Here is a 20,810-nt window from a genome sequence, read left to right on the forward strand (position 1 = left end):
CTAAATCATTCCTTTTTCTCAGTCTGCTAGGTTTTGGTTATAAGCCTCTGTTTTGCTTGTATCTAATATAGTTGTCACTAGGTACATATGACTTTCTTTAAGTTTAAATTCATTGGAATCAAGTGACCTTTATCATTCAGCTTATTTGATTCAACTTCTGGCCAAAGTAAAGTAACTAACAGAGACCATTCTGAAGCAACCACAAACACTAAGGAAATAAAACATTATTTAGAATACAACTTCAGGCAGCAAAGGAAGGTGACTGCTGAGAGATGGGAGATGAATCAGTTGAGACTCACATTACCCCTGACTTGAGTTTTCAAGAGTTTTCCAGCTAGGCAAGCATGCTTATAAACCCAGACACTCAGGAGGCAGAAGGATTAGGAAGACAACCAGGACAAAATTAGAGAGGCCTTGTCTCCAAAGCAAAATGCAGACAAACTGCTGAAATGCTGCTTAAGTAATGAGAGCATTTGCCTAGTGTGCCCAAAGTCCAAATTTAATCCCCAGGAACAACAACAAATATGTATATAGTTTTCAGGTATGACAAATCAGGTATGGAGAAATCCAGCAAGAGCCCAGCAGACTCTTGAGTGGAGGACACAGAGCTAAGACCAAGGGAGCTAAGTTCCCAGAGAACTAACAGTATATGTGGAAGATACACCTCATGTACTTCAAGTATACCTTCAAGACTAGCACATGAGTGTGAAGAAACAGCCCAGGCTGTTTATCCTTGGAACCACTTCAAGAATAAACTATTCCTACATAGGACACAGATATTCATTGCTATTGTCATTGTAGAAAGTTCTGTTGGACACTTGCCTGGAAACATCTATTGTTAGAACTTAGTTTTTTATTTAAATCTTAGGTTTTTTTGTTTTGCTTCTCCAAACCTGGTCCAAGGATTGAGCTTTTCCAAACGCTATGAGAGAGTATGTAGCTACAAGAAAGCTATGAGATAGCATGTAGTACTTTTAACTCAGGTCTGTCTTTAAAATGCCTTTGATGGTTCAGTGTCTTGAACTTGTGTAAGCCAAGAAACATATTTAGGAATTGGTTTAAATTTATATTGTAGTGAATAAAAATTGTGTACAAATAGAAATTACTACTTTAATTCCTCTTCAAATTTTTAGATTTGTTTCTTAATATCAAATAGGGCTGTATATAGTTTGTATATGTATGTGTTATCTTTTTCTATCAATCCTTGCTGAAAATATATCATTTGCCTCTTTTTAATCCCATTTTAGCTTTCATTCAGAAGGGAGGTCACTCAATTATATTCAGCTATGACATTTTCTAGTTGTTTTACCTGGAGCAGATGAGTTCACCTCTCTCATGTCCTTTGCTACTTCTTTAAAATTTGAAGAAAGTATTAACTGGTTTACAGGATAGATAGTTACTAGGATTGTGAGTGATGAATGTGAGGTATTTAGCAAATAATAGTTATCCAAATAGCTGTGATTATAATTGGTATTGTACATAGTAGGTAATCAAAACATGTCAGGTAAATTATTATTATCACCAAAAGAAGTTTCCTCAATAGCCACATGAACTACAATGTGTTTATTATTCTTAAGTTTCTGAAGGGGAGAAGTAAAACAGGAGGGAAGAAGTGAGAAGTAGGAGAGGAAGCAGGTGATCATCAGAGGCTTCCTTCTGGAGAACTGGAAGGAGGAGAAGGAAGCCTGTTCATAGCACAGTATTGGTTTTACTTGGAATGCCTTGTAGACAAACAAAACAAGAAACACTGGAGAGGCAGTGTAATGTAAATGTTAAGAACATATATTTTTAAATTCAGTGTGCCTAGGGGTTCAGCAGATTTACAACCCTTCCTTGGCTTTGTGTCCTTATCTTACAGAGAAAGAGAGAGAGAGAGAAAGAGAGAGAGAGAGAGAGAGAGAGAGAGAGAGAGAGAAAGAGAGAGAGAGAGAGAGAGAGAGAAAGAGAGAGAGAGAGAACACGCGCGCGAGCGCGCAGAGTGGTAGCTATGTCCTTTAAGTGATTTCACATTTTCACATATGTAAAGCACGTTAGGCCTGATACTGGTAAGCATCATGTAATGATGAGTAATGAAGAGTCCCTCCCCTCTTAGACAAAACTGGGGTTTGAACCCCTGATACTTTACTACTTGAGCCATGCCTCCTTCTTTTTGCTGGTTAATTAGAGATCAAGTCTCATACTTTTCTGCCTGTACTGGCTTTAAACTTCAGCCTCCTGAGTAGTTAGGATTATAGTCATGAACTATGAATATCCACATTAAGCATTTTCTTTACTATTCTGCAGATAACTTTATATAGGAATGTGAAGGTTATGTGAGACGATTCAGATGGCTTACTGTGTGGTACTCTTCCTTTCCTAGCTACATATGTAATATCCACCCTTTGGTACATTCTTTGCTCTGGAGTTTAGATTAAAAGCTTTGACTTAGATGTGGTTTCTGGCTCTCCAGGGACTTAGATTGGTACCTATAGAAAGGTGGAAAGAGTATGGGCTTGGAAATCAAGCAGCTCGATAGGATCTAGAGTCTAACTCCTGCCATTTGCCACACATTACTTAGCTGTTTCAGCTTCGGTTTTCTCATCTGAGAAATAGGAGTAATGCTATCTATCATGTAAGCAATATAGCATGCTTACTAACTTGTGCTTATCACTAGAATGGCTGGCAATATGTCTTATCTTGCCTAAGACAGTAGCCTTTGGTTCTGAGATGGTTATTAATAGTGTTTTCTTCCATTCATAAAGTCTCTTGGTCTGGGTAATAAATTATATGATCATCTTACATCTCATAGTGCCTTGCATAGAGCTGTCAGGAAAGTGGCACTCTTCCTTTTTATTATTAATAGTTCAGCATTAAAATGCTCGATGGACCAAGAACATTCAAGCAATAAATATTTAACAAATGCCCAGTGTGTTTTATGGCAGCTGATCTGCCATACTGTGGCTGTAAAAACATTAAGGGATATTTTAAGTAATTAAAAGGAGAGTGGAGAGTTAAGAAATAGTTGATGAAAATGTTTCTTTATGGTTTTCTAGGTTTACCTTACAAGTTTGAAGTACAACAGATGTTAGAAGAACCTCGGTGGGGATTCGTGTTTGAAAAGACAAGATGGATAATAGAAAAATACAGGCTGTCCCGCAGGTATGTGCTGTGGTTTGAGATGGCTGCACATCTGCAGTGTTTCTCATTAAATTATGTTTCACAGAAAACCCAAGTTAAATATAAAATCATGATGTATGGCAGCAGTGATCGTTTATTACACAACTGATTGCTTTATAGTATTTGTTTCATCAGTTTGTTTTCATATTTCTTCTTACAGCAGCGTCCCCATGGATAAAATCTTTCGCCGGGATTCTGACCTAACTTGTTTGCAGAAAGTAAGCTGCTTTCATTTTAATTGGTTCCATTGTTCACAGAATCTATAGCTATTTATCTCAGTGTGTTTTCCCATGATGCCTTATGCTTTGTGGATACATTTTCTGGGTAGCTCTTTATTGCTTTTTTCTTCCTAAAATTAATTTCTAGAAGATAATTAGTAATGTGTTTTGCTACCCAAGCTTACACATAGAAATAATACTATTTTAGAATAAATTTGTCAGTGTTGACTGAAAAAATTTCTTACCAGGTTATTATTGTGCGCAGTGGAGATTTTTCTGATTTTAATTATTTTTTTATTTTTATTTTTTTTAAGATGACATTTCTTTCTTTATTGATTGTTTTTTGTTTTTTTGCCAGTGCTGGGGCTTTAACTCAGGGCCTGGCCACTGTCCTTGGACTTTCTCAAGGCTAGGGCTCTACCATTTGAGCCTCAGCACCACTTCCAGCTTTTTAATGTGTATGTGGTACAGAGGAATCGAACCCCAGTCTTCGTGCATGCTAGGCAAGCACTCTACCACTAGGCCAAGCTCCCAGCCTTTTCTGATTTTATTAAACTGAAATGCACCATGTTTCCTTGTTAGCTTTAACAATTAATCATTATTAAGGATGACAGTAAAAATCTAACAAATTTACATGGTCATTTAACTTTCTAAAGCAGCAAATAAGGGCTTTTAGTTCTTTCATTTCACTTCTTGTTTTGCTTCCATAATGAATCACAGCATTTGTCTTTTTTTCTTTTTTTTATTGTAATTAATAAAAGGGTTACATGATATTTGCCATATAGAAGGTGCATTAGTTCACATACATTGATACCCTTTCACATGTCTTAGAGCTTTTTTCTATGTATGTGGTACTGAGGAATGGAACTGGGGTCTTTGTGCATGCTAGGCAAGCACTCTACCACTAGGCCAAACTCCCAGCCCCTGTATTACTTTTATAACAATAAAATATGAAACTTAGGACTGGATCACAACCCTTGCCTGATCTCCTCTGAGTTCAAGATATTTGCATTTCTTAACAGCCAGCCAGCCAGTGTCACTTTGTGGGGTTGATGCTGCCTTTCTTCCTACAGATAGTCCAGTGGGTTTTAGGAATATTTATCATGACTGAAGTTCTTTTTTTTTTTTTTTTTTTTTGATTAGTCATGTAACTTGAACTCGGGGCCTACATGTTGTCCCTGAGCTCTTCAGCTCAAGGCTACCACCCTGCCCTTTGAGCTACAGCACCACTTCCTGTTTTCTGGTGGTTAGTTGGAGAAAAGAGTCACAGACTTTTTAGTGCCTTTGCTGGCTTTAAACCGTGATCCTCAGATCTCAGCCTCCTGAATAGCTAGGATTATAAGTGTGAACCACCACACACAGCTATGACTGCGGAATTCTGTCATCAGGAAAAGACCTGTGTCTTATTTTCTTTTTTAATCTAGACTAGACTTTGTTCTTTAGCAGAGTTTTCGTTGTTCCACCATAGAATTATTGAACACAAGTTAATCTTTAGCTGGTGTTTATTTAATTGTCAATGTGTGGTTAAGGAAGAGATAAACAAAAGCCTCTTATACTTTGTATGTATTTAATTATAAACTTTTTATTCTCAATTAGCTTTTGGAGTGTCTGAGGAAAACTCTGAGCAACGTAACCAATTGCTTCATTGCTGAGGAATTCTTGACTCAGATAGAAAATTTGTTCCTTTCTGATTACAAAAGCAAGCAAGAAAATGGAATAACTGAAGAGAACTATACAAAGAAATTGTTAATGTAACTAAAACAAAATGTTTAATTTTGACATGATAGATACTATTTTCAAAATTCATAACCTTGAAGGAATTGTAAGAATTGTAAGATTGTGGCACCACTTGTGCCACAATCTTAATTCACAAAATTCTAAACTTTGCCACATAAATCACTTGAAACAGTTATAGGTGCTATATAAACTAGGGTGCACTATAGTGTCCTGTCCTTTATTAAATAACTTGGTAGACTGAAAATTTATGCAAATAGTCTGCCTTGCTGTTGTATTCAGATTGATCGCTAAATAATCTCTAATTTTTACTTCTTCTCTGAACTAACAATTTATTATTTTCCATTTTGGTGTCTCATATCTCATTAGTTCTTCCATTCTTTGCATATGTTCTGATGAGATTTGTATTTTCAGTTTGGGGTTGCAAATAAGATATAGTTAGGTAGTCACTATGGTAATTACGAACTGATAAATCTAATAACATACTATTGGAGGCCAAGAGAAAACCTTTGAAATAGCCAGGGGACAGTCCCAAAGGAGAAAATTAAGTTACTGTTTTTTTTTTTGTTTTTTTTTTTGCTAGTTGTGGGGCTTGAACTCAGGGTCTGATCACTGTCCTTGGACTTTTCTCAAGGCTAGTACTATACCACTTGAGTCACAGCATCACTTCCAGCTTTTTTCTGTGTATGTGATACCGAGGAATCGAACCCGGGTCTTTATGCATGCTAGGCAAGCACTCTACCACTAGGCTAAACTCCCAGCCAAGTTACCACTTTTTTAATCATGGATATTTGTTCTTTTATAGCAACATTACTGTAAGTTATAACATTTTTCTCATCAATCTAAAACATTTTTTAATGAATTTTACAAATATAAGTACCTCTATCTACCAAGAGTTGTTTATGGTAATTAGACCTGGTAACTGTAATCCTCAAATACCTCCCTCTATATTAGTTACTGTGAGGAAAAAGTGACCAGCTGCAATGAAGTTTGAATGAATACGAAATTTAATTTTTAATATTTTACATTTTTAACTCAATATTTTGTGCTTTATAAATGGGAAGTGGAGGTCAACAAACTTGTTTTTATAGAGAATTCCGCTTTCAGGCGATTTCAGCTTTTCAGCCACACATGGTCTCTATCAAATATTCTTTTTGTTGTCTGAGACCAGGACTCAAGTTCAGTACCTGCTGCTTTCACTCATGGGCTGGCACTTTACCAACTGAGCCACGCCTCTAACCCCTCATATACTTTGTATATTGTTTTATAACTTGTAAGCACATAAAAAAATTATGTGATATGCTTAACAAAATGCAGATTACTGATCTAGAGAACTGAAAACATTAGAATTTAGTGTACTTTCTTGAGCGTGGGTGGTGAAGTGGTCCTAGATCATTGTGAAAAGACAATAGAACTCATAAGTTTGATCCATACATTAAGTCCATTTTCCAAGTAGTAATAAACATGCTACCTCTTTTATTAAAATTTGATAGGTTTTAGTTTATTCCTGGTAATCCAGAATAACTGATTTATACCTAAGCGTTCTTATTAACAGTCCTAATATATTTCAGTTGGAAGTGATTGTCCATTTCTGCTTTATGTGCTTGTAATCAGTAGCCAAAGAAGAACAAGACAGTGTGGGAAGAAGTAGCTTTGCAGTTTTAGGTAACCTGGGTCTGGCTCAACCTTGCTATTTTTGGAGAGAATGGTTTATTTTTCTGTGGGCATAAATTCTTTTGTGTACCTGAGGTTTAAATTACCTTTTACTGTCCTTCCAGGTCTAAAATTTTACCATTCATTCAGTTTGTTAGTGGACTTTAAATTCTAAGGTTGTGCAGACTTTAAATTCTGAGGTTATGCAGTTCCCATGTTAATATTTTTTTAAGACAATGAGTAGTTTTCCCATAACAACATAGTTTATAAAATTACTTTTAAGGGCTGAGAATATGAGTCTAGACCAAAAATCAAGAAACCTAAGCTCTATCATAATTGTATTACCTGCTTTACTTTGCAACCTCTATTCAATCCAGAGCTTTTCTGAACTCCGGGCTTTTTCCAGTGGAGAAGGACATTAAAATCCTCGAGCTCTTCTCTAATTCTGTGACTTTTATTATTGCACCCTACTGTAAAATAATAAGCTTAATTTGTTCCTTGTTCCAGCTTGGCTAATGAAAATTGATACTAGTATTTCTCTAATATTACATTTAGCTTAGTTAAAAACAAATTCAGAATAACATTCAGAAATGGCTCTCAAGCACTGCTCATACCAGTAGGGTTAAACTGTTTATGCTCTCTGTTCTAGCCTGAATCATTTTTGTCTTTTTAAATCTGTGTTTCCTATGTCTATAGTTGGTTTGACCATAAATTCAAAACTTTATTTTTTTTGTGAGCCTTGAGCACTTGTGCCTTCTTGGACTTATTCTATACAAAATTTAAATTATATTTTATGATTCAATTTGTGTAAAAGGAATTCATTAATATTTTAAATTGGAACATTTCCCTTAAAGATCCTTTTTTTCCTCTCCTCAAATTAAATTAAAACATTTTATGGGCCTTTCTCGTTACAAGCCTGAGGCACTGTGCCTCATGGAGAAGCTGTCCCTGCTGGATTCTGAAGGGTGTTTATTGGAAAGTCAGCAGTCACTACCACCACTACCACCCCACCCCCTGTAAGAGCACTGCCATCCCGCTGTTTCAGTCGCACTATTGAATCTTCATTTCTTTGCACTTTGACCAGAACTCTGGAGACTGAGATCTCTCTGCAGCTGTTAGTGCTGCCCCAACCTTTTCTGTTATGTTCCACATCTCCTGCCTTCAGGAAGAAGGTGAGGTTTATCACCTGCAAACTGTCAGGGGCTCTGAAGTTCTGGTCAGAAAGAGGCTGGGCTTTATCATGCCAACCAAGAATATCTCCTGCTGTTTCATTTCCCATGTATTTTACAGAGTCCTAAAGAGAGTTGGAGAAGCTGAGTAGTCAGGATTCCCTAGGAGTAGTGCTCTGTCCTTTGCCAACAAAAGAGCCACCTAAACCTGACCACCTTATTTTTGCAACAGCCCTTCAGTCTGGTTGTCTCCATGGGAATTGAGCCAGGGTACCCGCATTTTTTTTCCCCTTAAACTTTTCCTCTGCTAGTAATAAGCAGTGTAATAAGTAATGTGTCAGTCTAGCATGGCACATTATTGGCATCAAGGGAAACTTGCAGAAGCACAAATAAAAGCACTTTTTTTTAGTTCAAGTACTGGGGCTTGAACTCAGGGCCTAGACTCTGTCCCTGAGCCTCTCTGTCCTCAAGGCTTATTTTCTACCACTTGAGCTACAGTGCCACTTCCAGCTTTTCTCTGTATGTGGAACTGAGGAATCAAACGCAGGGCTTCATGCATGCTAAGCAGGCACTCTACCACTAGGCCAGATTCCAGGCCAAAAAAAAGCACATTTTATAATCATGTTCCATGAGGGTTCACAAAAAAAAAAATATCAAATTTGATCTGAATCTATAGCTTACCAGTACTTATAATCATGTATTTACAAATTAATATATTTTATAATATGTCCACAAAATCATTGTTAGAGAGTAATGTAATATACTTCAGTTCGTTATTTCCTGACCTTTTTTTAAAAATGTATGATGTAACCTGAAACTCTTGTTTTCTTTTTTCCATTTTTACCTATAATTATACTTACTGGTGTTTTGTAAATTGAACTTCTAAGCCATAGTAAGTCATTCCTAGAACCAAGTGGTTGCAGACATCAAGTACATCCTACATTATATAGATATGCATACATATTACATATATGTAGTAATATATGTATATGTGCATATACATGTTGTAGTATATGTGTGTATAGATATACATGATGTAGTGTATGTATGTATGTATAGATATATATTATATGTAATATATAATGTACACACATACACACATATACTATATCATGTATATCCCAGAGAAGCCATGAGTATGCCAAAGGTATAATTGCTATGATCTAAATTTCAGAAGGTAAATTAATCTCAGTATCTAGGTTGTGAATCATTTTCTTCCCTTGGTAATTTTTAGTATATTCACAAGGGCTTTAATTTCAACAGGGCCTGTTTTTTTCTTTCTTTTTTCTTTTTTTTGTAAGGGGGCGGTTTTGTAAAGTGTCTTGTGGTTTTTTGAAGTCTTTCAAATGTTTTCACATTTTAAATTCCTGTTTCATAGGTGACCACACACATTGGTTTCAGTCTGTTTAGATTTCAGCATGTTATAAATAGATCTATATCAAAAACTTGTACAGGATGGTTTGTATATGTTTACTGTATATCTTTACATGATTTGTTGATAAACTAGTTACTGTTATTTTTCCCACATGTTGTCAGTGTTGGATTTTTTTCCCTTACATTTGAAATATTCTATAACAATACAGTGATTTCAACCATTGTACATTTGTGTGTGCCATGTTGTATATACTGTTGATATTAGAGAATGGTGAATATGGGTGTCTAGAGCTAAGAAATATCTTACCCTAAAATGATTATGGTCTTTCTTCCATACTTATTTGTGACATATCATTATGTATATGACTTTAAGCCTTGGGATTTTATCTTAAAAAATTAAGGAGAAACTTGATAAAGGTTACATGAAAATAAATTTTTGAAAATAAAATGGGTGATAATTTTGTCTGAATTGTTAGCAATATGCACACTGAATTACAAAAAGAAAGCTACTTTAATTCAGCAAGCATTTATTGATAAAAAGTTGTTATTGCTGGGTGCCAGTAGCTCATGCCTATAATCCTAGCTACTCAGGAGCTGAGATCTGCGAATTATGGTTTCAAAGATGTGAAAGTCTATGAGACTCTTACGGCTGGTTTACCACCAGGAAACTGGAAGCGGTGCTGTGTCTCAATGATAGAATGCCTGCCTTGAGCTGAAGAGCTCAGGGACAGTGCCCAGGACCAGTGTTCAAACCCCATGTTTGACAAGTGGGGGAAAAACAGCCAACACAGTTTGCTAACAACACTGGGACTCAAGCTGGAATTGAAATGCCTTTAGAGAACATTAAGAGTAAAGGATGATTAGAAAAAACAAATCCATCTTTGGAAGAAGAACATGGCAGAGTTTCATTCATTGGCGTTTGTGAGGAGATGTCACACTGATAAGTGCAGGTGTGGAGGCAAGAGGTGAAAGTCCTGAGAGAATGCTAGAATGCTCTGTGAGTAGGCATGTGAAGATGTGAACTGCAATGCGGTCCACATTCAACCAACTAAATCAGGTTATAGAAAGTGTAGCAGAAGGGGCTGGGAGTTTGGCCTAGTGGTTAAAGTGCTTGCCTAGCATGCACGAAGACCCGGGTTCGATTCCTCGGTACCACATACATAGAAAAAAGTCAGAAAATGGTGCTGAGGCTCCAGTGGTAGAGCTCTAGCCTTGAGAAAGTCCAAGGACAGTGCTCAGGCCCTGAGCTCAAGCCCAGGACTGGCAAAAAAAAAAAAAAAAAAAAGTAAGTGTAGCAGAAATCTCATGAACAGATCATTAACTTTCTTGTCTTTTCTAATGAGTAAGAAACCCATACATTTTAAGAAAACAAACAAGATGGGGGCTAGGAGTTAGCCTAGTGGTAGAGTGCTTGTCTAGCATGCACAAAGACCCGGGTTCGATTCCTCAGTACCACATACATAGGAAAAAATGCCAGAAGTGGTGTGGTGGCTCGAAGCCTTGAGAAAGCTCAAGGACAGTGCTCCAGCCCTGAGTTCAAGGCCCAGGACTGATAAAAAAAAGAAAAGAAAAAAACAAACAAGGTCATATCTTTGAATTCTGTACTTCTCTCTCAGAACATCTTCCTGGGTTGCTTGCTGAGACTATAAGGCTCTTCAATCAGTCACCAACAACAAGCAGAAGAAACAAAGACAGCTTTTATGAGCATGTGAAGAGCTGGTCATCCTTTGCTCTAGGTCCATAGCACAGCATTTTGCAGTGTCCATCCTAAGTCCCTGACTGAACCTCATTTGCAGTAGAGCTTTAGAATACCATTTTTCCAGTTAGGGATGATTTCTTTTTCTTTTTTTCTAACCTCTTATCATGCTTTCAGAATAGATTTGTAGAACATTCGTTGCTAGGACAAGAACTTTGTATCTTTGAGATTGTGTTAGTTTTGTAGAGAAACTTCTAAGTCTCTTAAGCCAATTTTCTTCATAGTTACATAGGCCTGCTTCCTTGTAACAAATTTTAACTCAAGTAAAAATTTAAGTAACAACATACAAAGAAATTCTGAAGTTTTATTCCATGAGGCACTTATTTTACTGATATTGATTGTCATCCATTAAGTCCAATTCCGATGTTTCTGATGGGTTGGCTCTTCTCAATAGCTTGTTTCCAATGTTTTCATTTCTAGCCTTCAGTAGTATAGACAGGTGAAAAACAATGGAGAATTAAGCCTGTTTGGGTTTGGAAGTATGCACACCATTTTTGTTAGCACAAAATGAATCCTGCCTAGGTTCAGAGGAGATTGCTAAGTAGAGTCCTAATTGAATCACTACTATTGAATGTTTCATTGTTCTAAGTCTCTTCAGGTAAAAACTACTAATTCATGGTCCCCTATGGAAGAGGACCATGAATTAGTGACAAGAGTCTCTTTTAGATGGCTAAACTTTTTTAAAAAAAATGTCATAAATACAATGTTCTTAGAAACGATTATGCTTGAGACCCTAAAGTTCATTAAGGAAAATTTTAGTAAGGGCAGTTTCCTAAGGTATTACACATGCATCGAAATTGGGTGTGATGAGTCAACTTTGTAATTTTAACTACTCAGAAGGCTGAAATTGGGAGTGTCGTAGTTTGAACCCAGCTTGGGGGGGGGGGGGAAGACCCAAAAGATTATGGTGGCATGCAACTGTCATACAAATTAGGGAAGTATAAATTTTCCAAGCTAGCCCAACAAAAAGTAAGTCTCTTCAAAAAATATTAAAGGCAAAGGGGCTGGGACACAGCTCAAGTTCTAGAGTCTTGCCTACCAAGCACAGACTCCGAGTTCACTACTGCCAAATACTACTATTGATACATAATAATGTCTTTCTCAAAGCAAAGAATATTAAAACTGGAAAGACCTTACAAATGTTCAGGTTTAAAGTGCTATATTTTAACATGAGGAAACAAGTCTACAGAAATGAAACAGTATTCCCAGTCACATAACCAAATTATTAGCAGGGATGGGTCTGAAAAGAGTTCCGCTATTCAGCCTGAGAACTATTGCACATTACTTTTGGGGTATGCTAAATAATTTTCAATTTCACGACATACAGAACTACCCTAAAGGTTTTATGTGCAGTTCCAATGTTCAATATAATTTATGTTTTAATTTAAAATGCAATTTTCTCTTTTAGAACTGCAAGATCTTTCTTATAAATGCCTAGAACATGACTTTTATGGGAAAGTTGACTAAAGAATCACTATTAAAAGTGATATAATTAATGCTACTCTGCTAACTTTAAGATTAGCTTTATTAGATTTATCAAAGATTAACGAAACCCCAAATACTCCACATTTGCTTACATGTCCACAAAGGCACATTTGTTCTTCAGTCATTTTAGAGAAATATTCTCTACAGCCACTAGAGGGTGCTCCCTCATAATGAAAGAAGCCTGGAGATCTCCATTCTGTAATATTGGTTTGCCTGACACTAAAAAGATTGCCCATGTTCATAAGTACTGTAGCACATTTGCTTGTCTGATTCCTTGAAGGGCTGTGATCTAGGAGTGAGTTTCTTTGTCTCATAGTCTCTCCAAGTTAGCCATCTTTGTTTCAGATTCTTTTGTAACAGTGTCATCTGTCCACATATGGGTAGATAAGTGCCCATTGCTTCACATGTAGTACCTGCAATAGCCCTAGAAGAGTTTTCTTATTCCTGCTTTAAACTTAGTTTAAAGGCTGTAAATAACCTAATAGCCAGCAGTGATGGAGGCAGAATTCAAATAGATCTAAATGACCAGCTCATTGATCTGGCTCTCATGGCTTTCAAAACTGGAAGAAACCTAAGGAATAATTTAGTTCAATCACACTTTAAGAGAGGAAACCTAATACCCATGATAAATGACTTGTCTGGTTCATGGGCACAGTAATTGCCATATTGTGATCAGTCTACACATTCCCTATCTAGTGCCCTTAAATTATAGCTCATGGTAATCCCTGCCCTTCCCTGCGCAACTAAGGAGGTGATGTGCCATGGAATGACTGCAGTCCAGACAACAAAAGAAATAGACCTTTCCTCTTAGACAGAAACATTAGCACATATGGTTTCCTTCCCCGTTACAGCTAGCCTAGGGAAGTAAATTCATCAGAGGAGCCTCTTACATTTAACAACAACCACGTTGTCTCCTTGCTTCCATCTTCTCAGCACCACAGCCAAAAGAATTTCTTTAATGGAACACATATCTGTGTAACTTCTCTGCTTGAAACTTCAGTGGCTCATGGAGCTTTCTGTACTACTTCCTACGTGGAAGCATACGAGATTCAAATGTACTCTTTTTGTCTCCAGTTTTGTGTCTTGCCACTCCTTACTTCAGGTTGCACACATACTCACCCTTGCATTTTTTGCCCCAGTCATCCTTGAGATAATTGGCAAATCACCTGTACAGCCCCATCCCTACAGGTTTTTGCACACCTCTCCTGGTCGTTTCTCCTGGTCTGACCATTTTCTTCCTTCTATTCAACCTTCAAAATCCAACTTAAACATTTCTTCCTTGAAATATGCCTTGATTCTTTATCCTTTACTTCAGATTGGTTTAGGGTTTTTTACTCAGGCTCCTCCAGCACCCCAATGTCATCTCTCTGAGCCCAGTTAGACCAGCTCTTCTTTACTTTCGTAGAGTTTCATTTCACTAGAACTATGAGCCAAAGATCATGGCACCTACCCTTTAAACTCAGTACTTCCAGTGCCTAAAATGATACTACTGTCAATTATAAAGTTCAGTGAATGAACAAGTAACAGAGGAAACAAAGAGGAAAACATCTTGAAGATGGGATTGATTCTTATACACAGATACCACATTTGATCGTCTGTCTACAGTTGCTATGGTCTAAACGTATTAAGTGGGAGAGCACTCAGGAAGCTGAGGCAGGAGGATCACTAGTTTGAGGTCAATATGAGCTACATAATGAGGCCTGTCTTTAAAAAAATTTTAAAAAGATGAAAAGAAAGGAGGGAAAAGAAGAGAAAAAGGAAGGGGAGAGGGGAGGATACCAGGGGGTAAAAGGAGAGTTAGCAGGAATGAGGCACAGTGTTAGGTGCTGTAGACCTGGCAGCTAGTTCTGCTCATTTCCACTGTCATTTCCATCTCCCATCAGTTCAAACCTGATACCCAGGGCTAGAGAGCCATGATGAAGAAAAGATATTCAAAACTGAACATGTAAATTAGCACTTAATTCTCCCTTTCCCCCGATTCCAGCTCTGCAGGGCCTTAACCAGATACTAAAAAGAAGTAAACTCTCCCAGAGGTGAAGAAGAAAGAAGGCACTGAGGGAAAATGGCATCACTCTATCCCATTCTCACCCTCAATTGTAGAAGCCCCTAGTACTGAGAACTCTCAAGTTGGGGCTTGCACATCATAAATCAGGTTCCTTCCTGAGTTCCCAATGACAGGATCTGCCTCTTCTTTCCCAGCCTGCTAAGTCAGACCCCAGGAACACATTATTTTTATAAACAACAACAATGACAATGAAACTGAAAAAATTTTGGAGATTGATTTTTTTTTGCGAGCCCTGGGGCTACTTTCTCAGAGCTATCACTCTATGGCTTGAATCACAGCACCACTTCTGGTTTTTTCTGTGTATGTGATACCAAGGAGTTGAACCCATGGCTTTGTGCATGCTAGGCAAGCACTTTTACCATTAGGCCACATTTCTGGTCCTGAGGTTGATTTTTTATAAAGGTCCTGGAGTCTTCCTGCACACCACCATTGTGAAGGCCAGACAAGAAATGGCCCTAGCTCTGCCATGAATAGAAACCTGGAGTCAAATACCAGAACAAGTCAAAGTTCTAGCCAGGGTTTGAGTTACTTTATTCTTTTCTTTTTTTCCATTTTATTGTTAGGGTGATGTATAGATGAATCGCTTTATTCTTGGAGAAGAAATTCATCTTCAAGTTGTGATCAAAGGCCACATGGGCAAAGACAGACACTCCAGAGTAACTAAGGGCTATACATTGTCACTAAGGCCCTAACCCAGTGCCAGCGCTAAAAGCCCTTGACACCTTCCCTGCTCCTCCTTCAGACCTGCTGTTTCCTGTATCCTGGGATTAGTTCCCCCACCCTACAGCTCTCTGTGATCAAGAACCCATCTTAAGCTTCAGCTGTATACTTGCCCACACTAGGACAGCTGTTCTCTGCCCCTTGGTGGGTCTTCCACCAAATCTTAAAATCCAAGCTACAGCTGAAAACTTGCCCAGTTGTTGCTGCCAGTGGTCTCTGATGTATGCTTTCAAATTTTTTCCAGACATGCATCCAGAAACAAAACTCCTGCTTTTCCCAGGCACACATGGGCTCAGCTGAGACAGGCAAAACAGCCTACATCGTCCTTACCCCCTGAGGAGTTGTGGTAGATTTAGGAGTGAGAGAAATAAAAATACTTCACATGAGCAAGATTCCGGATTTGCCCATGGGTAATCCCGGGTCTGCCTTCTCTCTGAGTTCCTGGAGCCCTTAAAAGCCTGAAGTCAACAGACAAATTTTCCTGTTTCCCAACTTAGACCTAATTTAGGGAAGGTCCTATCTAGAACTTGTTGAGCTAGTTTTGCAAGTCAGATTCTGAGATGAGACTCTTAGTCATAATAATGAAATTTTGTTTTCAATGACCGTTGGCCCACTACTGGGGACTAATGGTGATTCTAAATGTTAAAGGTAGTTTGGGTGATAGAAACAGGACCTAAAAGCGACTCCTTTCCGGCCACTTATTCTGTAGCATCAGGTCTGAAAGATCCAGGGGTAATCTACCTCCACTACTAGCTAAATATGTGACCTTGGGAAATCTTGTGTCTCAGTTTCTTCTTACCTAAGTGGACTTACTGATATTACCTAATTTAGGTTGTTGGAAGGATAATGAGTCAACACATGCAGAAACACTGCTTGGAATGTAGCAAAGCACTCAGTAAATATCTGCTACCATTATACTGCTTTTATCATTGTTATTACCTTCATAGTGATGTTAATATTCTTACTTAAATGTACCAGTAGCATTTGGATGTAGGAGATAGAACCAACTGTATTTCATGCAGAGGGGAACTGAATACATTTAAAATTATTGGAGGCCCCTTACATTCTGGGTCTTGGTGAAGGCTGCTAGGACAGAGTGAGGACATTAGAACTTGTAAGCTAAGCTAGTAATAGGGCCTGCTGGAGTTAGTTATTGCTGCTACTGTGACTGCTGCTGCTTCAATTACCTCTGAACATGAGGGGAGTAGATGTAAACCACCTAAGCACAAGCCAAGCAAGCTCCTCTTATGAATGGATGCAGTGGGTTCCAGGAGGCAATTTTATAGATGACACATCTCCACTTTCATACCTAAGAGCAAAAATATCCAAACAGGTGAGTTTCTCTGTAAGCCACTTCATAGTTTCCTGGGACTTGGGAAGGGTAGACACAGTGGGGTGCTGGTGGATCATACCTGTAAATCTGGTTACTCAGGAGACATCTAGGATCATAGTTCCAAGCCAGCCTGAGCAGGAAACTCTGGGAGAATCTTATCTCCAATAAACTCCTCAGGGGAAAAAAAAAAAAAAAAAAAGCTAGAAATTGTGCTGTGGCTTAAGTGGTAGATCACTAGCCTTGAGCAAAAAAAAAAAAAAAAAGCTTGGAGACAGTGCCCAAGCCCTGAGTTCAATCCCTAAGACTGGCATGCATGTGCACACATGCACGTGTGCACACACACACACAAAATGGAATAGTAGAACACATGGCATTCATGTGTTGGGTTGGTGTGGAAATTTATTCCTTCTTTTTCCTCCTGACTTTCTCCAACAAGCTGTTCTGCCTTCTTTATCCCAACACAGTACTAACATGCTATACTTCCTGCCAGTGCATGCCACTTAGTTATAAAATTGTTTTGTCCTCTTTCCTGATAGCTGTAACTCTGAGGATTGAAATAACTTCTCTCTATCTCCAGGGTCTAACACATCACTGTGCCATTCCTACAGCAAATGCCTGTTAAATGTTGGATGGATGGATGGATGCCTATTCCAGATAACATGGCCATCAGATGTAGTGACAAGGGCTCAGAGAAAAGCTTTTCATATTCTTAATTCTGTATCATCTGGCTTTAAAACCAGTTATCCCACTTCCAAGACTTTCCAAATTATATCTACTATTGCACGTGGCTCCATTTGGGAGCTTCCATGGCTAAGGTAAAAGGCTGTCTCCGTGAATACAGAGGGGTGTGTGTGTGTGTGTGTGTGTGTGTGTGTGTGTGTGTGTGTGTTCTGAATTTAATGTTGCAGACCCAGCTAATGGAATCTACATAGTAATTAGGGACAATATTTCAGCAGCGGGTTTGGGAGAGACAGTCAATTGCCTAATTGTACTTTTCCCAAATATTTTAACCTAATGGTCTAGAAAAAGAATTGAGAATTGGATTTTTGTAATTTTTTTGGAGAGGTCTGATCAGAATTGTAATACCCATCTAACAGTTTTGAGTTTATTAAAGGTTAGGCTCTATTCTAAAGGCTTCACATGTATTACTGAATTTAGCTATCACAAAACCTTGTAAGGCTGGTCCTATCACTTGCCTCCGTTAATAGGTGAGGAAACTGAGGCTCAGATGATTAAAGTTACCCCTGGAAGTGTGGTTGAAGCAGAACCCCATTACTCATGGAAGTCTGACTAACATCAAGGGATTTAGTCCTATCCATTTCTGCCTGCCAAGTCCACAATTCTCAGTTGCATTCAATTACTCTAACAGTGTTTTCTTGTTAATTAGTGATACCATATTTCAGATGCTAGAGATACACTAGGGAACAGTGCAGAATCCTGTTTTCATGCAACATACATTCTGGGACAAGAGAAGCCAGATAATGAACTGACTCATACATCAGGGATTGGTAAGTGCCACGAATACACTAGAAGCACAATTTAGAGAATGGATGAAATTGAATTCCAGACCAGTAGAACCTCATATAGTGCTCCCTGGAGATGTGATCTAGTCTGGTATGGATATGGGAGGATGGGGAAGTAAGCACAGCATGGTTGGGCAGAAGAGAAGCTGAAGTACAGCATGATGCAATGGAGCTTTCAGTGGATGGTATCATGATTGTCCAGATGTTGACAGACAGTGCTAGGCCTTGGTAGCTAGCCCTGAATTCACCTGTTGCTTGGAGAGAAAGACACAGCAGTCTGTGGTTAAGGGTAATGCCCAGCAAGGAGGATTTTATTTTTAGTTTTGAATGTTGTTTCTCTGTGGCAGAAAATCTGCTGGGGCTGTCTTATAGGGTTATGAGCTAATGCTAAAGAATTATCTGCCTATGCCTCCATTTCTACCTTTCTAAGCTAGAAAAACACTACCTTTGCCCTCAATGGCATAGTGCTGGTAAATGACACCAAAGAAATGTCAACAAATTAGCTACGTGAAGGTGATCTTTACTATGGAATAGATCGTGATGGTGTCTCTGCTCATCAGCAGTCAGATGAGAAGAAGGAAAAAGAACACAGATGCATCCTGTGATCCTATTTATTTTTTTAAAGGGATCTTTCTGTATCCAGATAGAAAAACGGAAGTAGTATATCCAGCGTTGACTATGAGTGGGGAGCAGAGGCAAGCCTGGGATCACTCTGCTTAGGTGCAAGAAGGATGTACGGGCAAAGAGTTGCAGTGGGATGGGAAAGATATAGCTATGTAAAAGGCAAGGTTGGATGGGACCACCTTGCTGTTTAGGGCTCATTTTCTATCCAGATTTGCTTGTTTCCGAATCAACAAACGGGGGTTTAAATCCTTGCTCTATCGCTAACCAGCTCCAGTAGTGTAACAGCTCAGAAGGTCAAGGTCAATTAAAGAAGTTAGTGCCGGCTGGCAGTTTGGCCTAGTGGTAGAGTGCTTGCCTAGCATGCATGAAGATCCGGGTTTGATTCCTTGGTACCACATACATAGAAAAAAGCCAGAAGTGGTGCTGAGGCTCAAGTGGTAGAGTTCTAGCCTTGAGAAAGTCCAAGGACAGTGCTCAGGCCCTGAGCTCAAGCTCAGGACTGACAAAAAAAAAAAAAAAAAAAGTTAGTGCCTCTGAATTCCAGTTTCTTCACCTGAAGAATGGAGATCAAACCATTTATTTTATGAAGAGCTCAAGTCACGAGATTAGTGTGATGGTTGCAGGCACGTTCAGGGATCACATTCGTTGCTGTGAATGATTTCATGGCTTTCCTTGTACTTCTCAACAAGAAGCAAAGAGTTGGGATAATAACTTTCCGGGCTAAAACCTAGCTGCTCTCTGAATGGGTAAGATACTTGTCTTCTTTCATAGGTAGAAAAAGTCAACGCACCTAAAACTCCTTGCACATCAGTAGCTCACTAGTTTTTAAAAGCTTTCGTCAAATTAACGTATACACATAGTTTTTGTAAGTGTCACGACTTTTGTAAAGTAACACATCTAGCCTTTCTCTATCCTTTGTTTCTACTGTCTACTAGAAACCTATCTCACCAAACTATCTCTGGATTCCTAAAATCACCATTCCCTTTTCATCACATTGACAAAGATGTCATTCATTGTCTATGATGATCTGATCATTTAGCATTTTCTGCTACACTCTTGTTTCCCATCTGTCACATGTCATTGTTTAAATTTAATTGGGAATAAGGTTCACATAAGAACTGTGTAAATAGATGCTTTAGCTTTTATTTTGTTCATTATTGTTTTCCAACAGTGTTGTTCCTTTGTCTCATGGCCTCCTCATTTTGTTTCAACATGGAGACATCTCCACAAACCCTAGACTGCTTTCAAGATCTATTGCCCATCTGCCATCTGGGGAATTCTCTTGTTGCTCTCCTTTGTTGCTTGAATTTCAGGCTTTCAGTCTCACCTTTTTTTTTTTCCTGAGCAAATGCTTTAAAAAGTAATTTGGCTAAGTCCCAATGATTGTAAATAGAGATTCCCTCCTTGAACACTTGTATGTTAAACTTGTCATTTAAAATATGATGTAATAGTCAACATTAAATTCTTTAAAAAAATACAAAAAAAGTAATTTAGGGTGTGCGTGTGTCTGTGTGTCTGTGTCTGTGTGTCTGTGTGTGTGTGTGTCTGTGTGTGTGTGTCTGTATGCATTTAAGTCTTCCTCAGGATTCCCTTTGAGTTCACTATTGTCCACTAGTAAAAGATTGCTTTTTCTAAAATACTTCACACCTCCAAAGCCAAAGTGTTATTTATTAATTTATTCATGTAACAAATATGCACCCGAACTAAGCTCCCATCCAAGGCAAAGTCTCTGTCCTCAAGATGGTTTGGTTATTATTCCTGTCATTTGGCAAAGTGCACACATAGGCAATGACATCATGCTGTTAACATTACCGGAAAACTATCATAAGAAAAGAGCATCAAGAGAAGAAAGAAACCTGAGGGTGTCATCTAGCTTATGACTCTTGAGTCCGAACTTCCTAGAATAAGGATTTCCTAGAATCAGGGCTACCTAAACTGAATCTAAAAATGAGATTACATGTTTTATTTCTGTATTGTTATAAAGTTGCTCTGAGATACAT

The 20,810-nt window shown here is 38.3% G+C and overlaps 1 protein-coding gene across 3 annotated transcripts in view; it reads left to right on the forward strand.

Annotated features, from left to right (window-relative positions):
* Positions 1-12,038, forward strand: part of Mysm1 (Myb like, SWIRM and MPN domains 1) — a 45,262-nt gene extending 33,224 nt beyond the window's left edge. For 2 of the 3 annotated variants that reach the window (XM_090334738.1, XM_090334739.1), the window contains 3 exons: positions 3,033-3,138; positions 3,317-3,374; positions 4,971-9,366. In XM_090334738.1, the coding sequence (XP_090190864.1) occupies positions 3,033-3,138; positions 3,317-3,374; positions 4,971-5,129 (323 nt within the window). In that variant the 3' untranslated portion in view covers positions 5,130-9,366. Of the gene's footprint in view, positions 1-3,032; positions 3,139-3,316; positions 3,375-4,970; positions 9,367-10,920 lie in introns of those variants that run through there. The other variant, XM_090334741.1, reaches the window with a different exon arrangement.
* Positions 12,039-20,810: the final 8,772 nt, after the last annotated feature.

This window comes from Megascapheus bottae, chromosome 6 (genome assembly GCF_031878675.1).
Source record: "Megascapheus bottae isolate mThoBot1 chromosome 6, mThoBot2.hap1, whole genome shotgun sequence".
Classification (NCBI taxonomy): Eukaryota; Metazoa; Chordata; class Mammalia; order Rodentia; family Geomyidae; genus Megascapheus; species Megascapheus bottae.